The sequence below is a fragment of the Enhydra lutris genome, unplaced genomic scaffold (assembly GCF_002288905.1).
Source record: "Enhydra lutris kenyoni isolate GAN:26980312 unplaced genomic scaffold, ASM228890v2 scaffoldscaffold44, whole genome shotgun sequence".
NCBI classification, from domain to species: Eukaryota; Metazoa; Chordata; class Mammalia; order Carnivora; family Mustelidae; genus Enhydra; species Enhydra lutris.
The window spans coordinates 1,968,948-1,996,143 of record NW_019154128.1 but is presented as its reverse complement, the minus strand read 5'-3'; the positions used below and the strand labels follow the sequence as shown (position 1 = coordinate 1,996,143).

Here is a 27,196-nt window from a genome sequence, read left to right as displayed (position 1 = left end):
AACTGTCAAAAACAAAATCAAGAATGAATGAATGAATGAGTTTCTGTTGAAAAGTACTTGAGTAATGATATGAAATTCCATCTCTGTTTCCTCTGTATCAGTTCCTTAAAATTGCTTAAATGCATTACCCTTCCATGTAAAAATGGGGGTTACATTGAAGGACTTTCAAAACCTTTTCCAGAAAATCAGTGAGCTAATCATTTGAACCAGATGAAAGAATTCTCTGTGCAGGTCCTTCTCCTTTGTCCTAATTTCTGTTTGAATTCCATCAGCCTCTTATCTCAAACAAGGTGATTGGATGCAGTTACTGTTTATATAGAGAACAAAGCAAAGAAGTATTTATAAATTTGAGAGACATAAATTTGAAAGTTCATTTCCAAACCCAGCATAAGAAAATGGGGGATGGGGAATGCCTGGGTGGCTCAGTCGGTTAAGCTGCTGCCTTCCACTCAGGTCACAATCCAGGCATCCTGGGATTGAGTCCCGAATCGGGCTCCTTGCTCAGCAGGGAGCCTGCTTCTCTCTCTGCCTTTGCCTGCCATTCTGCTTGCTTGTGCATTCTCTCTCTCTCTCTCTCTCTCTCTGACAAATAAATAAATAAATAAATAAATCATTAAAAAAAAAAATAAAAAGAAAATGGGAGATGGTCTAAAAATTTCACCTAGAGAGAAGTAACCAGTAATTAAAGAGTACTCTTACTTATTCTATCAGCTACTAGATTTACATATTTCATTGTTCAATAGACTGCCATGGAGGAATATGGAAAAAAGGAAGAAAGTGACCAGAGAGACTTGTGGCTTTGTGATTTGTGACTCTTCTCTCTTTTTCCATACACTCATGGATATATATAAATACACACAAATATCTTTGTCTATCAATCTATCTATATATCTAGATATATAAAGAGAGTTATGGATGTGTAACTATGTTCATGGATATATAAATAATCTAGACATTAAATATAGATTTCTAGGAATAGATATGATAGATGATAGGTCATTTTAAATTTATACAGTAGATTTTTTGTCATGCTTAATTGGATTTTTTGGTAGGTAAGCAAGGCTTGGGTGATAACTTCATTGTTCTTTTGGACAACTCTTAATAGTCTTTCCTTTAAACCCCATTTTTAAGCAGAAGGGACATGAATTTAAAATGACTTTGGAAACCTTCCTGAATTATCTTCAGAGAACCCCTCACCAGGGCAGCCGGAACCAGCCTCCACCTAGGGCGCATGGGAAGCAGTGGGAGAGAGCCCCTCTACTCCGTGAGAGATTTAAGAAACCATTTCGGGCAAAATCTTGAAATACAACTCTCGCCCCTTCCTCTCTGTGGGACTTCCATCTGCTCCTTCTGAAAACCCGATGCTCTCAGACCCTCCCAGCCTCTCTATTCTCGGCTTTCAACTAGAGTCATGGGAAAGCAGAATGGGAAATGACCCTCCTGAACACGCCTTCCTTCCCGGAGGAGGGGAGTGGGAGTGGCGGGGACTCGGCCCGCACCGCCTGGGCGCGGGATACCTCGGCGGGGCTAGCCGGGAGACCAGGCTCTGCCCAGTCCCTCGGCCACCGTCCCTCCGCACCCCCACAGCCACGTAGCGCGCGAGGGCACTCTCCCCCAGCACCCGCCCCAGCACTACTTTGCTCTGACGTCCGCCTTCCCAGCTCTGACGAACGCCCCCGCCGGTCGCCCTTATAAAGGGGACTTTTGCCAATACTGGGATCGATCACCACCTCGCCCGCGTCGAGAGCCCTCCGCTCCAGCTCACACACCTGTCAGCTCTGCGCGCGCCCAGGTTCTGGGAGACCAGAGGCTGGAACCCCGCTGCTTTGCCCTACTCCTCGCCCCTCCGCACCCCTGACCCTCCCCCGCTCTCCACACCCTTGGAGCCCCCAACCCGGCGGTGCCTGGGCGGCGGCCCCGGGACGAGCCACAGACGGCGGAGCGCTTCCCGGCGCGGCAGCCACTCCAGGTAGGAACAGAGCGGGCATCTGGGTGCCTCGGAGTCGGCACCCCGGGAACACCGTGGCCGCCCCGCCGGCGTTTTTAAGTCCCAAGGACGCGGCTTTTTCGCCTCTCGGTGGGAATGTGCGGGCGGGTCCACTCTCTGGCACCCATAACCCTCGAGGCGCCTCGGCGGGCGGGAAAGTCCGGGCGCTGTAGAGGGACCGCGGGGGCGCGGGAGGGATAATGTGGAGCAGGAGATCCCCCGGGCTGGGCGGGGAAACGAAAGAACTTCCCCGTTCCGATGCTCACAAAAGCGGAGCGCATCCAGGCCGCTTCTTTCACTTCCCTGAATCCGAAGGAGGCTAGCTAGTTCTTTCGCCCAAGGGTCATATCACCCACCTGCAGAAACAAATACTTGAATTTCTCCCAGAAACGGGCTTGTGTGAACGCGAGTGCATGAAGTAGCCATTATCGCAAGGGCTGAAAAATAACAGAGAACAAGAATTCCAGAAAGTGCAGGCGTTAGAACTTGACATCTGTCTCTTAAGAGTCTTGTTTTTAATACCTTTGACGTCCTCTTATATTTTTAGGCAATTCTGTATTTTTTATCGTTTTCTTGTATATACCATTAAGAGGGTGGGGGAGAGATGACAGAGCAAAGAACAATGGATGAGGAAGAAAGAGCTGGCCAAGAGGGTGCACTCTTCAAACAATGTAACATCTTTAGTTGGTACAGTAACTTGGACCACAGGCACTTGTTGAAAATCGGAATTGATGTGTTTTTGAAACTGATGTTCCTAAAGCTTCCCCCCCACCCCCCGGTATTTGCACGCCACATTACTTTTGGAACCATTCCCTGAAATTGTTTGAAAGGAGAGGAAGAGGAATGAATGAATGAGTGAATGAATGGATGTAAGATTATGCTAGATTCTCAGAGTAGTTTTACAATACCCTTTACATTACTGAATCATTCTAGATGGAATAGTAAGTTAGTTCCAAAAGCCAAATACATAATCTTTGGAAATGGTTTCTTGACCAAGTTACAAGACAAGGTTAATTTTAAATTGAAAGAATTTATTAAACACAAAAAGTGATGGTGGTTGTATTTGTTCAGCAGCATTTTCTATTTTTTTTTCTTTTTCTTGAAAGCTCAAAACAATATTAAACTGTTAAATAGTAATTATAATAAAATAGTGGGCTGTGTTGGCAACTGCTAGTGTCATATGTAATTTCAGTGTGCTGTTCCTGTAAGTGGTACAGGATCTCTCATGAGCCAGCTGGTTTATTCCCAGCTGCCTATGCATGCTTGGCTGGTTTTTAATGCATTACTGTATTTTCTTCAGAAATCTTAATGAAGTAGCTAGCTGTGGAAGAATCTGGACCCCTAACTAAAAATGACTTTCCATGTGGAAGGACTGATAGCTATCATCGTGTTCTACCTTCTAATATTGCTGGTTGGAATATGGGCAGCCTGGAGAACCAAAAACAGTGGCAGCTCAGAAGAGCGCAGCGAGGCCATCATAGTTGGTGGCCGAGACATTGGTCTGCTGGTGGGTGGATTTACCATGACAGGTAGGTTCTGATGCCTCCGCTCCGTGCTGTCCACCCCTCCTTGGCTTCTCAGAGTGACAAAGCAGATCTTAGCCTTTGTCCTTTGGGGATTCCTTTTGTTCACTGCTTATATATTCTAAAAATAATTTCACATTTATTTAAAACAACGGTAAAATGGTTGCAACTCAGTAGTACTTGAACAAAATGATTTTATAATAAATCGCTGGCCAGAATATCAATGAAAGGAATCTGGGCTATCTGGACAGTTTGGTGGGTGGGAACAGTAAAAACAAAGAGGTGGAGAAAAGTGTCTTGGTCTTACAAGTTATGTGATAAAGTCAGCGTCTCATCACGTTCACTAACACAGGCGCAAAGTTGTGACTTTGGGTTGTCTTAAATGATGGATGTCAGTGAACATTAACTCGTGATGGCTTTCAACTGAATAAATCAGTTAGGGGCAACACAATTCCAAATTGATAGATGCCCTGTTTTGAAATCTAATTCTCCCATTTAGTAAACTAATTCCCTCAGAGAAGACAATCACATATTAGGAATCCACAGCACTGGGAAAAAAAAAAAATTCCAAGAACCTTGATATAAAAGGGGAAAAACTAGGGTGGTCCTAACAGAAATGCCCCAGCCAGCATCTGCAGCCCCACTCCAACCACCTCTGGGTTCTGAGGATCTGATGCCCCAAGGTGGTTCTGTTTAAGAGGTAACTTGCTTCTCTTTTATACTCTCCTTGGTTGTAGAAAATATTTCTGAAAAACAACAATTTAAAATTATATCTTTAACATTATTTGATACATATTCACTAACAACACACATTTCACTTCTGATTCTTATTAGGTTTTTAAACATTAGCAAATTAATCCACACTAACTGGAACTCTGAGGGCTCATTGGAAAATATCCCATCAGAAATTATATCCAAATGTTGCCCAGTTTCAAGCCTGATGTGCTCTTAAGGTGATTCATCTATAAATGGAGTAGTTCACCAAAGCAATCCGTGAAGACTACGTCACTGCTGGCCATCTGAAACTTATCATATTCTAGAGTAGTTTATGGACTATAGGTTTTATTTTTCAGATACAAACATTTTATGTTGTTTAACTCTGTCAACTATATATGGTTTCGTGCGATCTTCATGAAATTCTTTATATTTGAGTACTGTGAAAGGACTCTGGGGTTAAGTAAGGACACAGAGTTACGTGGTTAACAAGGACTAGAATCAGCACCAAACCCAGGTCTTCTGACAGCCACGCCCTGAGTCTCCTGCACAAAGCGCTGCAGGCAGACCTCCAGCTGACTGCATCCCCTTTCTTTATAAAGGCACATTGTATGTAAAGAGGTCCTTTTTAACCCTCTGTTTCTCAGTTTTTCTACATAAACACATACATAGAGCAAATTGTATCATGCAAAATATTTTCTGTGAAATTTAATATGCACATTTAGATAAGTACAAAAACAGAGTGAGAATCATCCATAAGACTACCGCCGGCATATACGTTTCCTGAAATGTTGGTGTACATTTCCAGATGTTGTTTCTTTTATTATCCACCTACTGATGAACACTGGACACAACTTTACATCTTCATTTTCATTGTTTATTATACTGCAAACATTTCTTCATTGCCCTAAAGATCCAGATGTGATACTGGCATTGGAAGGGAATTAAAACATTGTGATTGTACTCCCTTCAGGTTTTTTTCTGTACAAAGAAAATGAGAAGAAAAACAAAATAAAACAAAGAAAGTTGATCTCCCTCAAAAAACTGTTGAAAAGAATAAATGAGCTGTTCTATATCAAAGTATTTGATGACTAATTTTTTTCATTCTTATAATGTTCTATTACTCTGATTTAATGCTGTATCTACTGTGTTCATAAAGATAATATTTCAGAATTTGTTCTCTTGTCATCTAGAATGATGTAACAGTCTATTAAGGTATATAGAAAAATTTGAATCATGATGTTTCATAAGATGGGTCATGGTCTAGCTCATTTTTTAACCCACTGAGCCACCCAGGCGCCCCATGGTCTAGCTCATTTTTTAAAGATTTTTTTCAGTCTTTCAGGTCTGAAAAGAATCGTGGTCAGTCTCATAATTCATTTAAAATACAAACTGTATTACCTAAACCTTGTCAGATTCATTGATTGTATATATTTGATAAAGAATAAAGTTTAAAAAATAAAAAATGCATATAGGTTGAAAGAATTCTTGTTCTCACTGGTGAATCTGACATGAAATATACAGACATGCAGAGCAAATTCTGGTATAGAAGGGACGAGGCTGGTAAAAATATGAGGACTTTAACATGATAAGTAACCAAGTTGATAATCATTCAGTCGCCAAGTTTGTTCTGGACAAGGGAGAGGAGACCTACAAAATGAAAAGTGATCACTGATAAGCTTTGTGCTCATAAGACCATTTACTTTATGCAATGAAACATTGTTGGCATGTTGTTAGTAGTTCCAGTTGCCTGGCAGGAGAATCAGGTCTGATTCTGCACCTGTGAGAATCATTTATTCAAGTCCCAGTTAGACACCCAGTGGAGGGGGCATCCCTATTTATTTTTATTTTTTTGTATTTTTTAATAATTTAAATTATTTAATTAATTTTTAATAGCTTTTTTTTATTTGTTAACTCCCATGTAAAAGCTCCCAAGCAGATGAGAGTGGCTGCTAAGTGCATACTTGTCCACTTTAGGATTTTGATTGTAAACTTTCCACTTAAATGCGCTTCAAATTCCTTTGTAGAGAGCTCTTCTCATGTTAACTTTTAAACAATAGTACTAACCCTACAACATTTTCTTTTTTGCTTTGTATTTGGATCAAAAGTCAGATAAATTTTGGCATGAACACAATAGAGACACCTGTGTTTGACAAATTATTTATTCTACTTACATTCTATGAGATTTCAGATAACTTTTCAGAGTCAAGTTTTAGTCCCAATTAGATGATACAGCCTAGAATTAAGACTCATATACGGTAAGCCAGCCTATGTTCCTTATAATCTTACACAAATTCTACAATGGATTCTTTAAAATATTTTGGCGATATTCTTCAAAGGTATGAACACATAAAGATTTAAGTGTTCCATTAACTTTAGCTTTATCACAATCAAATTCAAATAGAATAATCAGATGTGGTATTGCTTTCTCACTGAAAATGGTAGAGTTTATAGATCCTTCTTGGTCCAACCTTGTTTAACCAACATGTGTTTTCTTTGATTCCTTGACTTCCTCCTTCAACTATTATGCTACAGATATTCTATTAAATAATACCTGAAGAAGATAGTATTTCTTATTATGCTTCATGAAATATCAAATATCTTTCTAAAAGACCCAGATTAAAACAAAGAATGCAAGTAGGTATGCAGTCTACATCAAATACTAAATGCTATTTCTTATGCCTAAGTGTATGTTGGACACTTGGGAAGGGGGAGGGGGAAAACTCATTTTAGGACACCTTGGAGTAGAAGTGTCCTCTCTCCTTTAACAATTTAAGAAAGTAAGTAGTATGCTGTGATGGAGAACAGATCTGCCAAAATCCTATGTACTCAGAGTGTTTAAGAAGTGGTCTTATCAATAAAAATAAAATAAAAAAAAACAAGCACATACATCTGTAACCGCACACACATCCCCTCCCCCATTCCCACCCTGCTCCACCCTGCCCTACCCCCCTCTCCTCTTCCTGCTCAGGAAGGTAATTGTGATCAATGTGAGAAGATGAATACGATTAAAACAGAAGGATCTTAAAATAAAGAAACTTGACCTCATGTTATGGAAGCTGGTGAAAAAGTTGTACTACTATTGAGAATAGAAATTGTCATATATTTTGAATATAATGTCAGACTTTGGGATATAACAATATTGTTTGAAAGTATTGATGACTAAATGGACTCAGAAAACACCCAGGGCAACACTATCCAAGAGAAATACGATGTGAACCATAAAAAGAATGTTACATTTTCTGCAAACCACTTTAAAGAACATGAAAAAAATAGGGGAATAAATGTAAATAATAGAATGTATTTAACTCAATACATTGAAAATATTTTCATTTCACCAGGTAATTAACACAAAAAAATTATTGAGACAGCTTACATTTACTTTTGCATAGTCAGTCTTTGAAATCCAATGTGTATTTTACACTCATAACATTTCAAACCAGACTAACTATATTTCAGGAGCTCAATAGTCACAGGAGGCTAATGGGGACTGTGTTAAACTGAGCAGGTCTAGGGTATGATAGGTATGGTGGCATCTTTCCCTCACTGTTCATTCTATTTCAGCCACCTGGGTTGGAGGAGGTTACATCAACGGGACAGCTGAAGCAGTGTATGTACCAGATTATGGTCTAGCTTGGGCTCAGGCACCAATTGGATATTCTCTTAGTCTGATTTTAGGTAAGTGAAAGTTAAACCTTAGTGACCCACCAGTAAAGCATAAAGAATAGGAGTACAAATAACAAATGAAATAACAAGTCAAACTGTGAATAACTATTGTGAAAAAGAAAATGTTACCAGAGATCTCTCAAGTAAATGTTACCAGAAATCAGTAACACTATGCTTAAGATTATTTGATCCCTTGATTGTGGAATATGTTTTTTTTTAAATCCTTTGATCTATGGCAAGAGTGAATTTCTTAGCATATGATTTTTTTCCTTTCAAAAATAGTACAGAGGTATCATTAACAATGAATCAACTTGAATTATATCTGAATTTCTTTTTGTAGCTACTCTAAGGAAAGGTCAAAAATATTATATAACAGAGTTCCTTTTTTTTTTTTTTTTTTTTTTTCACTTAAAATACATTCATTGGATCATGTGCTTAATCAGTGTCTGAATGCTATGCTTGGTGATACAAAGACATTTTAGTGAGTGCCACACCGGTCCATGTTTTTCAACCCACATGCTTTGGATACCATTCAGTGGTCCTTTGGATGCATATAATGACAAATGTATTAAGAAATACATGTTTGGTTGCTAAATATGTCTTGGTTCTGTACTCACAGTATATTTCAGACCGGTTCTTCCACACATATCAGTGTTCTAAAAAAATTATTTCCCTTGAGAAATTATAGCATAGTAAAAGTTGGCAAAGACTATTATATTATAAATTTTTTATTTGCTCATAAACACTTGTTTAATTTATTTTAGGTGGTTTGTTCTTTGCAAAGCCTATGCGTTCCAAGGGATATGTGACCATGTTAGACCCGTTTCAGCAGATCTATGGAAAACGCATGGGTGGGCTCCTATTTATTCCTGCGCTAATGGGAGAAATGTTTTGGGCTGCTGCCATTTTCTCTGCCTTAGGTAAGGACCTCTGCCTTGCTCTGGTTAACGGAACATCACATACCCAACTTTACTCGCTTAAGCCACAGGCCAGGCCACCTGCAGCCTCCGTCATCTTGATGAATGCAACCATCTCCGTGCTTATTGTGCAGGGCTCCTCCTCTAGTCTACACATAGTACAGACTCATCCTTCTAAAATGCAAATCTGCTCATGTCTCTTAACTGCTCCTTTCCAAACTTTTAAGTGAGTGCATAAAGCTTTTTATGACTTAGGCTCTGATTCCTCTCATTATCCCTCCCTTCCTTCTTCTATAACTCTAGACTTCACCTCCTCTCTTGCCTCTAACACTGTGAAAGTGCAGGTGCCCTCTACTTTGGCCTTGTTCCCCCTCTGCCTTTTTGATTTCCGCCCACCTAACCAGAAAATGTCCTTCAGTCTTCTCTTAGACCTCATTTACTTGAATCATAATCCTGACCTTGCTGGATGACTTTCCTGTGGGCTTCCCTAAGCACGTGGAATTCTCTTTTCACTGGACTTGTCACTTTGTGTGATTATGTGCCTGTTTATCTGTATCACACCCAAAACCAACCTCACAAAAGGGATTATAAATTTCTTGAAGGCAGGATTTGTGTCTTGTTAATGGTTGTAATTTTATCACAAATAAATGAATGAGTGAGCAAATTATCTCTTTCTTCAAAAGAGAAGAAAAACAACGGTACTTCTTTTCTCAATGTAATCCTAAAGTACTGAGTTGTAAACACGTTTAGGGATCTAGAAAATGAACTTAGACTCCAATTAATGCTAAGGGACAGCCCATCCTGGGCTCACTGATTCTCAGCCCACGTGTAAGGTTTAGAAAATGAGAGATTTCAGTGGGATGTTGGGAGATCTTCAGTCAGGCTTAATAACCTGCCTTTTGATCAAGGTGAAATATAAACCACTTCACTGAGCATTGATTTCCTTCTTGAAGATCAACAGGGTTGGAAGTTCCAACACCTTCCTCGGTGAACTATGTGCATGTTTGACATCCAAGCATCTGTGTGTGTTTCTCTCCATCATTTCTTCCAAAGGAAGATAAAGGGCTTCAGTCTACAGTTAGACCCCACGTGGTCAAACCAAAAGTAAGATAAGATGAATGTCCTTCTACAGTATATATTCCAGACCACAAACTTGTCTTCTGGCTTCAGTATTATCATCAGATCTGACCTCTGTAATATCAGATATTTGTTTATGTTACCTTTCACTCCTTTCTTTTTCAGATTCCCATATAATCTTACCTTCTTGGTCTTCAACTGTAAAATGAAGGGAAGATTTGATGTAGAAAAGAAGAGAACTCAATAACTATAAAATACTGTATAACTCAGTGGAAAATGTTGCACATTCTTGGTGCAATATAATAATACTCCACAGTTACCACTGCACTTATATCCTAATGAAATTATGTGTAAAAATATACCTCCCTTCCCACCTTGCTCTCATTAGCCAAGAAGCAATGGGTAGTTTATTTGTCATTAGTTTCAACACTAAAAAATGCTGATTTTAAGACAAGCTGCCCACTGAGGTATTTTTTTCTTTAAGATTTTACTTATTTATTTGACAGACAGAGATCACAAGTAGGCAGAGAGGCAGGCAGAGAGAGAGAGAGAGGAGGAAGCAGGCTCCCCACGGAGCAGAGAGCCCGATGTGGGGCTCGATCCCAGGACCCTGGGATCATGACCTGAGCCGAAGGCAGAGGCTTTAACCCACTGAGCCACCCAGGCGCCCCAGCTGAGGTATTTTAAAAGGAGTGGGCTGAATTGCTAACAGAATACAAAATGTTCACTCTCATGGAATAAAGACCAATTTATATAATAGAGCCCTAAGGGGAGAATTGAATTAATATACTAATATTTCTCTTTTTTAAAAAGGTTTTTTTTTTTTTTAAGAGAAAGAGAGCATGAGCAGGGGGAGGGGCAGAGGGTGAGAGAGAGAGAAGCAGACTCCCTGCTGAGCATGGAGTCTGCCATAAGTCTCAATCTCACAACCCTAAGATCATGATCTGAGTCTACATCAAGAGTCACTCAACTGACTGAGCCACACAGGTGCCCCAACTAATATTTCTAAAGTATTTTATTTTGGAAATATAAACTTGACCTAAACTCTAAACTTTGCTGCAATTAGTTATTTTTGTATATGTGTGTGTGTCTATGTCTGTGTGTGTGACAATATATATGTAAATATATATTTTTTTATATATATATATGTTGATATATATATCCCTCTCTACATAGATGCATACACATCTCAAACAACATGTATAAAAACACTGCTGCTATTTCTTGAAATATATGCTCTGGTAAAGAGAATGTGCCTTTTTAGATTAAATTTTCTTCAAAAATGATAGTTGGACATAACACAAAATTAGCGTTTATTAGAAATAACTTGGAATGCTTAAGAATAGACAAATATAAGATCTATTACCACCTTCTTGTGACCGTGCTTAGTTCACCACTGAAACTTAGGAGAATTTTAAACTGTCTTTTTGGCGTAAATGCACATCCTTTATATGCAATTTTTTAAAGATTTTATTTATTTATTTGACAGAGAGAGAGATCACAGGCAGGGGAATGGGGAAGCAGGCTCCCCACTGAGCAGAGAGCCTGATGCAGGGCTCGATCCGAGGACACTGAGATCACGACCTGAGCCGAAGGCAGAGGCTTTAACCCACTGAGCCACCCAGGTGGCCCTATATGCATTTTTTTTTTTAAGAAATACATATTTAGGTGTGCCTGGATGGCTCAGTCAGTTAAGCATCGACGCTTGATTTCAGTCCAGGTCATGATCTCGGGGACATGGGATTGAGCCCTGCATCATGCTGCACACTCAGGACAGGGTCTGCTTAGGATTTCTCTTTCCCTCTCCTTCCACCCTTCTCTCAACTCATGCACTCTAAGTAAATAAATAAATAAAACCTTAAAAAAATGTATGTTTATACTTCTCACAACTCAAATTCAGTGAATGTTTATAACTTTATTTATAGTATGTTTATTTTTGTGGTTGCATGAATAAAGTAATATTTCATAACAGATCTGGAAGTATAAACTTATTTTATTCACTACAAATGATGGAATCTTTAGAAAATATTTTTGAGAAAAAAATTTATCCCAGTCTTTATAGTGATAGGAAGGCTGGTGACTTCTTTTTAAAACCACTGAGTTGCAACCAAATGGTAGTATTTACCAATATCCAAATCTTTAGGATCCTAGTCTAGTGCTCTTTCTTCTATAGCATGTAGCCTCCCACCCCACCTTTTGGAGGTGTAGCATTAGTAAAAGTAAGACTTACTAATGGGTAGAAAATTAAACAGCAGCCCAAAGAGGCAGGGTAATAATTGTTCTTTTCAAAATTCATGAGATATGGCTTAGAAATGTTGTTATTAAAGGAGGAAACCAGACCAAAAGAATGGCAAAGAATTGCAACTAAAGTTTCAACATGAAGTAAATAATTGCAAGGGGAAAAAAAGCTTGTTATGTTTCTATACAAAAATAACTCAATTATCCAAAGTCACTTATAAATAATTGAAATAATTGACTGCATTCCCTTTTCTTCATCCTCCAATTCCTTACCAGGCTTTTCCTTTTATTAATTATCTTTACTTAAGAAAATAATTTTGTTAACCAAACCCAAAGTACTAAGAAAAAAATCTTGAAAAATACTTATATTGTTATCTTTGATATTATATATATTATTTGCTCCTTCATAAAATGGATTTTCATCTCTGGTAGGTTGCATACACTGTTAGCATGCAATTGAGGGATGGTAGCAGTAGCAGAACATAAGATTGCAATTAATGATACCCAAAAAAATCACATATTTGTTCTGTGTATGTTAACATTCCTATAATTGCTGTGTTAGTAATATAACATATAAACTATATAACTTAGAGAACAATGGGAAAGGGTTTGTAAACCAGCAAGTGAATTCCAAACTGGAAGTCCAGGAACCATAGTGATCCAATTGTGCATTCCCTAATATTCTCACTGGAAATATAGACACTAACAAACACAATAAACAAAGTCACAACTTAGGGAAAACATAAATTTTATTTCTAAGGCAGATTTAAAACTCTGCTAATAAAAAAAAGCTCTGCTAATGAAAATTACTTAGAAAGAGGATGTTAAAATCTAGCAGTGGGACTGGAATAAAATTTAACAATTTTATGATTTTCTTTTACAAAATTGTCTTAAGCCTTGGTACTTTTTACCATCTGTTATCTAAAAAAAGCTAACAAGGAGGCACCTGGGTGGATCAGTTGGTTAAGTGTCTGAATCTTGGTGTCACCTCAGGTCCTGATCTCATGGGTCATGAGATCAAGCCTCAAGTTGGGCTTTGCGCTCGGTGGGAGCCTGCTTGGATATTCTTTCCTTCTGCCCCTTCCCCTGTTTGCTCTCTCTCTACTTCTCTCTCAAAAATAAATAAATACATCTTTAAAAAAATAAAAATAAATAAAAATAAATTTTAAAAGCTAGTGGGGTCAGAGTTAATGCAAAATAGAAAATGGGTGATTGTGCTTATTTCAAGGATATGAATAAATATATTGCATATAGCTAATATATATCATGGAATTCTAAAGTCATGTCATGGATTTTGGGTGTCCCACATGAACAAGTTACCAAATCATCAATTTCAGAAAGAAAGAATATTTTTAAATATATATGTATTATATACATAAGTATATATATACATACACATATGCAAGTTATAGAGATTTTAAGATTTTTATATGAAAACTTACATTAACTGTTATCATCCAATACATTTCACATGACATGGGGAAGTACCTGCTGTCACTGAACATTCAGTATATCCTTGAACAGAAAGTGGAATCCACTTGAGTGCCTTGACCACAGAATTCTCTTGTCTGCTTCAGGAGCCACCATCAGCGTGATCATTAACGTCAACGTGCAAGCTTCTGTCATTGTCTCTGCACTGATCGCCACTCTGTACACGCTGGTGGGTGGTCTCTACTCCGTGGCCTACACCGATGTTGTTCAGCTTTTCTGCATCTTCATAGGCCTGGTAAGTGGAGCCAGTTACAGACTTTCTTCTTTTACTTTATTCTCCTTCTTCTTTCTAAATGGTAATGTGGCATTTTATATGAACTCAGCAAAAATTAATAGAAATGTTATTTTCCATCATGAGTAATACATAGTAAGTCATGTACCATTTGAAATTTCAAATTTCTCAGCGAATTAATTGGACAAAAAACTGTAGTCATTTTCTTGTTTTTTGACAGAAAATATGCTCTCAGTTTAATTCTTAGAAAGTTCTAAAGCTTCCTTTCCTTCATGCCTACATTTGAGGGGAAACCTACGTGTGCCCTTCCTTGAGTTTGAAGGCAACACATTTTACTCAGAGTTAAGATGTCACTGAGTGGGGAACCCAGTGTGAGGCTCAATCCAAGGACCCAAGGATCATGACCTGAGCTGAAGGCAGATGCTTAACTGACTGAGCCACCCAGGTACCCCCTACATTGGTCTCTTAACGTTTCCCTGTAATCATTTTAATTGATCCATAAGACTGCTCATAAGACAGAAATTATCCCATTCAAAAAACTGTGGGTTTCAATATTAATCTTTACTATTTGGGGGGTCTAAAAACAAAGAAAATGTTTAATTATATAAGGCACTAACAAGATTTATCATGTATTGCTTTTAAGTCCTAAAGTAGATTATGTAATCTATGTGTGTTTTATTCAGTAAAAAGTATTGTATAATTATGAGACATATTATTGATACTATTGATAAAAGTGCTTTTGTATATTATGAACACATTTTAGTCAATGATGAGACTTTGCAACTTCAATATCTTAAATGTGAAGACTGTATTATTACACATATAATAATATCCAACATCTAGGACATATCCAAGAAAATGGCATGAGCACTCCATGCTGGGCACTGTAGTGAGTTCATACACATGATTGTTACCCCGGCTGTGTAGCCTATAGGGCCAGTGCCCTTGGAGAAAGGCCACAGAGAGAAGAAGCTGAGACTGCACATCATGACTCCCTTCTCATGGATGATTAAAGTACCCTTTGAGGCTTCTCTTTTTTCCTTCTTTTTCTCAGAAAGAAAAGCTCTTTATTTTCGTGTTTGCACTAGACAGAAATGAAAAATGAAGTCAAATCTCATATTCATTTTTTTTTAATTTTCTAGCATCTTCAATAATGGGAAGAAATTTTTAAACAACTGGACTACAACTAAAATTACAGCTTAGCCATAAACTGACATATGCTAGCAATGATCACAACATTTCCTCTTTTTCCCTTAGCATCTGTGTGCATGTCATGGAATCTTTCACTAGTAGCTTTATTGAACTCAAGTCAATTTAATTTGCTCAATGACTCCTATTTTCTTATTTTTAAATTGTCAGAAGCAAGTGGACAGTGCTGAAATTCAGAATTCTCCTTAGCATCATCATAAACTTCCAGAAATAGATCTCTGTTCGGAACATTGGAAGCAAGTTTGGTTTGGCAATGACAGATCTCTAAGCAGATGCACTTGGTATTTTAAGAAAGGCAATGCTGTGGTACCTGGGTGGCTCAGTCAGTTAAGAGTCTGCCTTCAGCTCAGGTCATGATCTCAGGGTCGTGGGATTGAGCCCCGCATTGGGCACTCTGCTCAGCAGGGAGCCTGCTTCCCCCTCTCTCTCTGCCTGCCTCTCTGCCTACTTGTGATCTCTCTGTCAAATAAATAAATAAATAAAATCTTTTTTTTTAGAAGAGAAAGAAAGTAGCTGGGGCACCTGGGTGGCTCAGTGGGTTAAGCCTCTGCCTTAGGCTCAGGTCATGATCTCAGGGTCCTGGGATCAGGCCCCGCATTGCATTGCATGGGGCTCTCTGCTCAGCGGGGAGCCTGCTTTCCCCTCTCTCTCTGCCTGCTGCTCTGCCTGCTTGTGATCTCTCTGTCAAATAAATAAATTTTAGAAAGAAAGAAAGACAATGCCAGGGGGTGAAGCTATTTATTGATGATATATGTCATTTCTCATTGCCTTTCATGAGACCAGAACTTAAAATACACAGGGATATAAATCAGGCATGCCAACATAACGGCGATGGGACAAATATCTGTGGGGACAGATGTTAGAGTGGTTTTCTTCTACAAAATGTGACTAAACTGATGAGGAATCTAGTTGTCTTGGTTACTAGTTAAGAGACTATTGACTTGACTGAGTAAAAGGCCAAGCTTGGTTTGTTTTCCAAGCTGCAAATGGTTATACATGCATACATAATTAATGAATCAATTCACACCTTAAACTATCTCTTTTTCTCAAATTCTCCAATTCTGTTGATTTTATCACCATCCTTGGAGCTCCACCGCTATAAACTTGGAGTTCATCTGTTCATTTTCTCTCTCTGATCTCTTCCTGCTGTAATCTAAGGGTTCCTCAATCTCCCTTCAGAACCCTTTCCTGTACCAGTGTCTTTCCATTTCCAATATGATGGCTCTATTTAAGGCTTTCATCTGGGTCATATCAGTGCACCTACTATTTCTCCTGACTCCTCCTTCTCCTAAGCTCACTGTTCACATCTACGATATCAAAATGCAGATGAAATCTACTAAAAACTTTTTACAACTCGGGAGAAATGCCTCTAGCTTCCAGTTGCTACAGAACAAAATATAGATCCCTTTGCTTTCAATTCAGATTTCTTGCCATGTGTTTATGTTTATCTATCCCATTTCCCTAAGCCACTCCCATGCCAGCACACCTTGTCACACAAAAGATCTGAGGACTCACCCCATATGTTCTCCTTTTTACCTTGCTCCCCATGGAAGGCCTCCCCATTAAGATATACTTAATGTTCTTAAATTTAATGTTTTCTTCCCAAATGTTGGCTGACTACTTCTATAACTGATAGGACATGGTGTAAATAAATGCAGGTATAGATAATATGTTACTCTAACTTTTTAAATCAGAATTTCATGGCGTCCCACAAAGAAGGTGATTCCAGGTTCTTCTCTGTCTGAACAGAAGGAAAAACTGAGCTGTGTGGTCTATGAAAAAATAAAACGTGTGGCAAAAGTCGTAGCTTAACTCTGTCACGCCCCTCTTTGGTTGCAGTGGATCAGCGTCCCTTTTGCCCTGTCACATTCTGCAGTTACTGACATTGGGTATACTGCTCTGCATACCAAGTATCAAAAGCCTTGGCTGGGGACCATTGAATCATTTGAAGTCTACACTTGGCTTGATAGTTTTCTGCTGTTGGTAAGTAATGCCCTTACCTGAGGACTGCAATCTCATTTTTTCCTAAAATCAAATGCATTTTTAAGATTTAAGGCTTGTATGTAAATTTCACCTACTGGCTCACATCTCTTTCTGCATTGACTGCTTCTTGTTGGAAGATGGGGCCACTTACTGGCAGCTGACTAGTGTCAATGTGGAGAGAAAGTGAAGTCTTAAAGGGAGAATGTCTATGGTGTGATGTATGGTGTATCCATATTTCTGTTGTGCTGTAAGTCAGGAACAGCATGCCCTACCCCCAGGGACTTCCCCAACCTGGGGCCACGCCATCTGAAAGTTTTAATTTGTATTTCGGAGTAAGTAGCCCGTTTAGTCCCTAATTACTGATAAGCAAATTATTGTCAAAAGGGCTTTAGTGCACATAGAAGTTGGGAAAAGAGGTGTCATTCAAGAAAGATGCCAAGAAAGAAGCGCTGGGAAGTCAGAGACAGCTTAGGAACATGCAGAACTTTAGGGTGAAGGTGTTGGTAGTGAGACGTGGGGCACAGAAACAATAAAGGCAGATCACAGATTGACAGAAGAGGGGAAAGCCAAAAGAACCTGCCAGATTTTGTGATTTTGCTAACTGGAGGGGTTACTTACAAAAATAAAACATTGTATTTAATTTCAAAATAAATAGATTAATGTTTATATCAAAGTGAAGGGGAAATTATTTTTGTTTCCTTTTTAAAGGGCTCATAATATTTTGTGATTTCACTTTGTATTTGTTGCACTTTGCTAAATTTCAGCACTTAAAGTTGATGTGTCTGTCCCAATAGAAGAATTCCTGGTAAAGGGCACCTGGGTGGCTCAGTGGGTTAAGCCTCTGCCTTCGGCTCAGGTCATGATCCCAGAGTCCTGGGATCGAGCACCACATCAGGCTCTCTGCTCAGCAGGGAGCCTGCTTCCCCCCCCTCCCTTTCTGCCTGCCTCTCTGCCTACTTGCAATCTCCATCTGTTAAATAAATAAATAAAATCTTTAAAAAAACAAAAAAAAGAAAGAAAGAAAAAGAAAAATTCCTGGTAAGAAGACAGGAAAACATGTAAACAGTTTGTTTCCAGTGGTGGGGTGAGGGCACAGCTTCTTTCCCAAGGATTGTTAAGAAATGTATTGGCTGACACTTTTCTAGAATGGCTTATAATTATGAATTGAATGGAGAAAGGAGTTAAATATAACACATATGTGAAATTATATCTGCATGGCAGTGTATATTTATGATGATATGGAGGAGATTATGGCACTCAGAGAAGATAGGTAGTCTGTTGATAATCACACTCTTGTCTGAGAGATGGATTGAAATAAAGCATCAAGACCCTGAAGTCATTTCTCCTACACTATACTTCAGTCCTCAGATTTATTAATCTTCAAAATAATGCATTATATCCAATGACTGCTAAAGTTTCTTCCATCCCCCCAAATTACATGGCCAAGTCCCGTTCATTCTTCAAAATGTAGCGTAAGTGGTAGTGAAACAGTAGATGTTGAATGAATGAGTGAGTGAACTGTAGAAGTATGCCAAGAAATGTTTCACCAAGGGTCTCTGATCTTCCAACTGTCTCTCTGAACTTCCACTTGTCATAAGTGACTTGTGGAGTCCTGCTCTGGATACCTCTGAGGGATCTCCCAGCCCCACCTTGAACCTGCTTGCTGATAGCAATCCTCCCCTGGCCTGTTGTGGTGGCCCTTCACAGTCTCCATGCAGCAGCCCACCTGCATCTCACTTGTCCTAATCCATCTTCCACCTTTGATGTCAGGGCTTCTGTTTGTCTGTGGAGGTCAGGTTTTACCTTACTTACAAAGGTCTGATGACTTAAATGTCCAGAGAGATTGGCATGTAAAATTAGAGTGTATCAATTCATACAGGCATTGAAATTATTGGTGAATATTCATTAGGATAGAAAATGTTAGTGATATTCATATAGTCCTGACTTGTAATGGTTTGACTTAACAGGTTTTCAACTTTGCAGTGGTGAGAAAGCGATAGCATTCAGTAGAAAGCATACTTTGAATTTTGGTCTTTTCCTAGGCTAGCAGTATGTGGTATGATCCTCTCTCATTGTGCTGGGCACCTGCAGCCAGCCACAGCTCCCAGTCAGCCATGAGGGTGAACAACAGATACACTCACAAACATTCTGAACCCATACACCAAGATGCTATTAACTTTAGGTATAGTACTCAACGAATTATATAAAATAATCAAGACTTCATTATAAAGTATCTAACATTTATGTTAAATGACTTGCCAAACTAGGCTAATGTCCGTGTTCTAAGCACGTTAAGGTAGGCTAGGTTGAGCTATGATGTTCAATAGTTTAGGTGTATTAAATGCATTTTGGATTTTGACTTCAGATTTTTTCAGTTTACGATGGGTTTATTGAGATGTAACACCAACATAAGTCAAGGAAGATCTATATTGATTAACAAGTTACAAACCAAAGGAAAAGTTTTGGAAGAATATAGACTTGAGGCATGGATTATGAATTTTAGAATTTCTTCTTTTACTTTTTTTTTAACTTTTGAACATGTATAGCTTTTATATGAGGAGATTATCCTGGAATCAATACATGACAAGCACTCTTAGCACAGAGGTGAAAGTGATAAACAATACATCCCAGAATTTAGAGCCCAGTGAGAGAAGACAGACAATTAAAGAAACAGCTTCAGTACATTGGAATATGGAAATTCATTCACCAGTTCACTCATTCATATGATAAGTATTTATTGAACACTGACTCTAAGCAAGTCAAAGAACCATGGCTGTAATCATGGGAAAGGTATTCCCCAGCCTCCTCTTTAGCCACTCCCACACACCCTAACCTTTAATTAAACTAAAGAAACAGTGGTCTCAGAGCAGCTTCATTGCTTTTTTTCTTTCTTCCTTTTTCACACTGAATTCTCTGCTAGGTGCTCTTTTCTCTCTCCATCTCTACCTTGTGATAACCTCTCAATGCTTAAGACTGACTCCATGTCAATTACTATGCAGTTGTCCTTCCTCCCACTTTTCCCCCTGCCTCTGTTACCCCTAATTAATTAATTGTTCTCAATTTTCTTCCCATTCATACCTCCTTATAGAAGGCAACAAATTACATTACAGTTCACTGTCTCCAAAACTTTTATGATTGTATATCCTCAATAAGAATTTTAAGCATACTCCCAATGTAGGTATGTGTAGTTATGAATTACTTACACATAGTGTACTAATATGTTATATCATTTAATTGAAAAAGTAACATGTAAATATGAGGTAAAATTGAGTATAAATGGAAATTCTAATATTTCCTTTGATGCTCTTTATATTGTCTTGAGCACCCTGCACACCCTGCTTTGGAAAACACTACATTTCATTGACTCTTCCAGTGAACAGGGAGCTCCAGAGCAAGAACCATTCCCATCAAAACCATCATACTACCTGGTCCAGAAATATTTATTGGGTTTTAGTAATTCAAATTAAAATTACTCCTTTCAGAATCTTAATTTTTTTGAAAAAAAATTATGATGGTTAAAACCTCCAGGTGAAAACAAATTGAAAGGTTCTGGATAGTTGTAGTGCAGTTTGAAGTAGGTAAATTAAAGAATATAAAAGATTGGGCTATGTAATGACGAAGGAAAAAACTTCAGGAAATTCTGCACAGTTGAAAACAGGACAACGACGTGATTGCAATTGAGGTGTTTGGCAGGTAGGACCATTTATGGTACATAAGAATCATACATAGGACTACTGTGAATGTGACTATAAAAAAATCTTATTTAAAAATACCTAATACAGGGGCACCTGGGTGGTTCAGTGGGTTAAAGCCTCTGCCTTCGGCTCAGGTCGTGATCCCGGGGTCCTGGGATCGAGCCCCGCATCGGGCTGTCTGCTCAGCAGAGAGCCTGCTTCCTCCTCTCTCTCTCTCTCTGCCTGCCTGTCTCCCTACTTGTGATCTCTGTCAAATAAATAAATAAAATCTTTTAAAAAAATAAATAAATAAAAATAAAAATACCTAATACATATTGCTTGGCTCCAATTCATTCTGAGTCCCTTTTGTTCCCATGCAGATGATGGGTGGAATCCCATGGCAAGCCTACTTCCAGAGGGTCCTCTCTTCATCCTCAGCCACTTATGCTCAGGTGCTGTCTTTCCTGGCAGCTTTTGGATGCCTGGTGATGGCTCTACCAGCCATACTCATTGGGGCCATTGGAGCATCAACAGGTATATCTCTTGCAACTTCACTAACTGACCCACTGAGATTTCACTGAAATGACCAATTACCACCCAGCTGCCCTCTCTCTCTCACTTGCCCTCTTACCTCCACTTACTTGAATGTTTCTCATCATATTCATATAGAGACCTTTATTATAGCATTCAAGTAATTGTATCATAGCTCAGTGTCTCCATTTTTTAATGCTCTCCCCACCAATAAAATATATGTGAGCATACCCCTTCATGTTGATATACTTATCAATTGTGTATATGTAATTCTGTCAACAGTAGTTCTCAACAAAAGTACACATTGACATCATCTGGGGAGGAGAAGAGATGCTTTAAAAAATAGCTCTTTGTATCCTACCCCACAGGGATTTTATTTTAATAATATAAGGTGGAGCCAGAGACTAGGGTTTTTTTTAAAGCCCCTTGGTTGGTCAAACTTAACCTGATTTGAAATCTACTGGCTTAGAAATTTAATGACACCTAAAGACCAGTTTGAACTTGAGATTTTCGCTTTACATTTGTAATTGTTTGTTAATTAAGAGTTTTCTTTCTTGGAGAAATAAATCAATAAGTGCGCAGGTAAAGGTAAAATTAAGGGACTGAGACTTAGGGAATAATTTATTCAAATTTGGTAAAAAGATCATTGTAAGATGCTTATCTCCTAGTTAGCCTCTATCTAAAACATTTCTAAAATCTCACCATTAATTTAATTGAAATTGTTAATTACTCCTGACACTTACATATCTATGTTATATAACTTCCATGAGCATTCATGAAAATACATCACAGTAACCCAAATTCAAAGAATTCCTGTAGGTAGATATCATTAAAACAAACTAAAGAAGTTTGCCCTTCACTCCACTGTGTTTTGTAGAGATGATACAGGGTGATAAACTCACGGCTATTTTGATTTTCAATTAATAGAGCTACTTATTGGATTATGTAACCTTTACAAGAGCAGTCATGGTTCATAGTGTATATTTTCCATTCCAATTGTTCCTTCATGACATAAACAAACACTTAAAAAGATGACTGACAAAGGTGATTGGGTGCCTTTGAATAAAAGATAGCACTTATGTCACAATCAGAAAACCGATCTGACTTCTGTCTGTGTGTGGGTGTGCCTGTGTGTGTGTGTGTGCGTGTGTGTGTGTGTGTGTGTGTGTTGTAGGACAACAGACAGAAAAAACCAATGTGAACTCTATTTTTTTCTTGGATTGAGTACACATTCTTGGTTGTTATTTCTGGCACCATAATAGTCTCAATGAGTGCTATAAAATTGGCTTCAACAAAGCCTAGCTTTGAACAACCATAGTAGAAAATGGAGGAAGAAAAAAGTGGTAAGATCCAAGGGAAACTACTCTTATTTGGTCCTGGAATTATACCATCAAAGTTAAGCAAATAAAAAAGGAGCTATATTAATGTACATTTAAAGATTCCTTTGTATTCTTCAGTACACTATAGTATGAGTAAACAGAACTGGGTGTTATACCCAAACAATGAAGCATGAAACACTACATCAAAAACTAATGATGTACTATATGATTAATATAACACAATAAAAAAAGAACTATTTATTCAAAGATAAACTTATTTTTTTGTTTGTTTTCACCATGATTTTCTCTATCTTGCATGGTGCACAAGATATTTTTGTACCCTTTACAATAAAGTCTTAATGGCCATTTTCTACTTAATAAGAAAAAAACAGATTAATTAGCACAATGCAGAATTTCACTAGCTAAAAAGTCAGTTTGAAGATGTAATTTCTTCTATGAATTCTAGAGTTCAGCAGACCAACTTATCATAAAATGTAAAAAATCTTATACCTTATTTTACTAGTGGTGCATCTCAGATTCTGTTGAAAAAAAATATTAATATTGGTGAGTCTTCAACTGGTAATGGATAGGTTTGTATAAGTCAAAACACTTAGGTTTTTGGCCACATTTAAAAGAATAATGGAAAATTTTGGAAAATAATGCTGACAGTGTTTAATTGATCATGCAACTCCTTCAATTATGATAAAAAGACATAAACTTTCTTAAACAAAAAATACAGTGTCTTATTTTCCTTGTAGTATCAATAGCAGATATAATTTCTAAGTTTCAAGTGTAAAACCTTGAAAGCACATTTTCTTATTTTATTTTTTTCAAAAAACCTTTTATATATTTGAAGAAACTGCATGTTTACTTTGGCTTTGTGGTTTTAAAAAAAATTTTTCAGGCATATATATATTATTTATTGTTTAAAAATGTAGTCGTTGTACAATTTATGTATGTAATTTCTAAATCAGCTTCACATTGTTATTTTGTGAGATAAAATAAACTGGTAACACTCTGTAATAAAATTTTACTCCAAAGGTTAATATTTTGCACTAACTATAATTTGGTGACTTCCCAGACTTGGCAAATAGTATCATCATTCAGACCTATGCTATCAGAATCTTTCAGGATATTCTGCATTGTAAAGGCATGCCTGAGAGATCCCAATGTTCATTAAGGTTTGTGAACCACTGAATGAATCCAATGATGATTCTTCTTTTTACTTCTTGTTTTAATAAAATCAAGCACTTGCCATTTTCTGCCCATTTCTCTCTTATCCACACAATGTCAAACTTGCTTTTAACATTGTTTTTAACAGCCTGGCTCACAGACTTAGAGATGTGCTGCAAACTGTTGTCTGGGCATCTCTGGTGCCCATGCCCTCCTGTTTCCTTGAGACTTTTTCTATCTTTTATGTTTTGAGTCCTGTATCCAGATTCCAAAATCCTTCTGAAGTTCAGTCTCATACCTGCACTTTCTACTCAATAAACAAGGACTTTCCTTTATCTACCATGCCCCCTGTTTCCAATAAGTGGAATCCAATGCAAGAAGGAATTTAGTTGGGGGGAAAATAATACTGAGGGTGCTCCAAAACCAAGTTTATATACAGGAAGAGGATGGGTGAGAATATCTCCACTATTGCCTAAACATTAATGCATGTGTGACTGAGGACTGGATCACTAAGTGTCCTCTCACATCTCCAACTGATTGAAGAAATACTCCATGCTTTTGTCTTATAACATTTGTGTTCTGTGATTCTGTACAATTTTATGTCATAATTACAGAAGAGAAATAGGTAATAACTAGGTAGATAAGTAGATAGATAACTGATGATTGAAAGATAGGCAGATAGATGATAGATGATGATTCATAGATGATTAGATAGATGATAGATAGATGATAGATAGATAGATAGATGATAGATAGATAGATAGATAGATAATAGGACTTATGAATAAGGCTAAGTGTATCCAAACCCATTAGAAGCCAGAATTATATATAAGACAATGGACTTTCCACCCACTTAGACCAATATACCTAGTTAGATTTCTAGACCGAATTATAGACTTCTCCTCTAATTAGACTTATTAATACATTCTGAATTTCAAAAGCTCTTAGTAGATAGGATGACTCCCAGATAGATAAAGAACATACGGTTCTTTGGATGCTTTTATATTTGTTTTTTTCTATTCAACAGACTGGAACCAGACTTCATATGGGCCTCTAGATCCCAAAGACAACAATGAAGCAGACATGATTTTACCAATTGTTCTGAAGTACCTCTGCCCTGTGTACATTTCTTTCTTTGGTCTTGGTGCAGTTTCTGCTGCTGTTATGTCCTCAGCAGATTCTTCCATCTTGTCAGCAAGTTCCATGTTTGCCCGGAACATCTACCAGCTTTCGTTCAGACAAAATGTAAGAATGTTTCTTTTCAGACATAACATTATTGTTGTTGTTTTGTTGTTGTTGTTGTTGCTGTCACCTTTATATTTATTGTGTCTGTAGTATTATATATGTAGTAATATCCTATATTAAAATCAGACCCTAGTTTGATTAAGCACACAAGGTTAAATAATGCTGAATTTTATTTAAGCTGTACATAAACATTTTTAACGCATGTTATCATTCATGTTCATATGGAAGGGAACATATCAACACTAGTATTTTTTGAGAGGTACATTCATATTGTTATAATTTACATTTCTTGTCTTTCTAATGAAAGAGTCATGAAACCTAAAATATCAAAAAAACTTTGAGTTTAATCAAGTTTGAAGCAGAACATAGTGAGCACGTTATTTTGTGGGCATTTGTGCAGTTGAACTCCCAAGTCTACATCGGTAAGAAAATTGCCTCTCGGTGTGATTGACCTGACTAAATCAAGTCAGTGCAGAACAGCACTGTTGTGTCACTGAGGAGCCAATAGCCCTATTCACCTTCCTCCTTCACTGAGGCTTTGTCTTTCTCTAGTTTTTCTAGGTCATAGTGAACAAGATGGTCCCACTTGTTTTTAAGGTGGCTAGACTTAAAGATGGTGGGACTCCCAGAAGACAGCAAGCAAGAGTGGGCCATGCCTCCTCACAGCCACCTAGGAATTATTCCTTAATATGTAAAGTCCTTTATGTGAAGTCCTTTCTTGCATTATTATTCCCCTATGGGGGCACAGTAGCTCATGCCCCTCTCCCATGCACATTCAGGGAAACGTGTAGCTGCCCTTGCTTCTGCACATGGCACACAGAAACCCCTCCTAAAGGCCCACCAGGGAGGCCACCTAGATGGCTTACTTCCTCTGCTGTGGTTTAGGCTGATTTTGCCCATGCTGAACTGTATGAACCAGGGGAATTGTTTAGACCAGTTTTAAAGTGCAGAGAGGCATCTCACTCTTCACCTAAATGAACCAACGCACTGTGTGAAAAGCTGTCACTGTGGCAATTTCTTGCAGGCATCAGACAAAGAAATCATCTGGGTCATGAGAATCACGGTGTTTGTGTTTGGAGCGTCCGCCACAGCCATGGCCTTACTCACGAAGACCGTGTACGGGCTCTGGTACCTCAGCTCAGACCTCGTTTACATCATCATCTTCCCCCAGCTGCTCTGTGTGCTCTTTGTCAAGGGAACTAACACGTACGGGGCTGTGGCGGGTTACGTGTCTGGCCTTTTCCTGAGAATCACCGGCGGGGAGCCATATCTGTACCTTCAGCCCTTGATCTTTTACCCTGGCTACTACTCGGATAAGAATGGCATATATAACCAGAGATTCCCATTTAAAACCCTCGCCATGATTACCTCGTTCTTATCCAACATTTGCATCTCCTATCTAGCCAAATACCTATTTGAAAGTGGAAGCTTGCCTCCCAAATTAGATGTGTTCGATGCTGTTGTTGCAAGGCACAGTGAAGAAAACATGGATAAGACGATTCTGGTCAAAAATGAAAATATTAAATTGGATGAACTTGCCCCTGTGAAGCCCCGACAAAGCCTAACTCTCAGCTCCACGTTTACCAATAAGGAGGCCTTCGTCGACATCGACTCCAGCCCAGAAGGGTCTGGGACTGAAGATAACGCGTAATGACCCCATTCAAATAAAATACTGCTTTCACAAACTGAGTGCCACGGCAGGCTAGTCTGGGAGGGATGGATTGCAGCATATAAAAAATATACTTTAAAAGCGAACAGCATTCAGGAGGACAAAGATCCATATAGAAGTGCAATTGCACAAATGCAACCCAAGCGAGAAGGAAGCATCTGTGAAAGCAACAGCTTGCTTTCTCATCAGTATTTCTCATCCTCACTCGATTCTGACTCTAGTTAGTTTTCTTAAGTATTCAAAATTGAATTAAGCCCCCCTCAAAGAACAGAGGGCCAAACAGAATATTTATTGTTATTCTGAAGGAAAAAAAAAAGTAGATAAGAGCCAAGGAATTTAGGTGGACTTGATCAAGACCTTGTCTACTAATGCACTAGTGGGTCTAGTTTATTGTCACAGCGAAGTCAGGAGAGGAACTTGCCATCACTCCAATGAATGGTGCAACAGATTAACCACTGATTGTCCTGATGTGATGATTAATTCCTTCTTTCACGTTCTTAACTAGAACATTTGCTGAATATGCAATTCATTTCTCTTTTTGTAGTGGC

General features: G+C 38.3%; 1 protein-coding gene across 1 annotated transcript; it reads left to right on the top strand.

The window, feature by feature from the left end:
* The first annotated feature begins 3,338 nt into the window (after positions 1-3,338).
* LOC111155953 (solute carrier family 5 member 7) lies at positions 3,339-26,630 on the top strand. The gene is made up of 8 exons (XM_022516435.1): positions 3,339-3,516; positions 7,789-7,902; positions 8,655-8,810; positions 13,700-13,848; positions 16,894-17,037; positions 21,092-21,245; positions 24,762-24,979; positions 26,004-26,630. The coding sequence occupies exons 1-8, from the start codon at positions 3,339-3,341 to the stop codon at positions 26,628-26,630; spliced, it is 1,740 nt and encodes a 579-aa protein (XP_022372143.1).
* Positions 26,631-27,196: the final 566 nt, after the last annotated feature.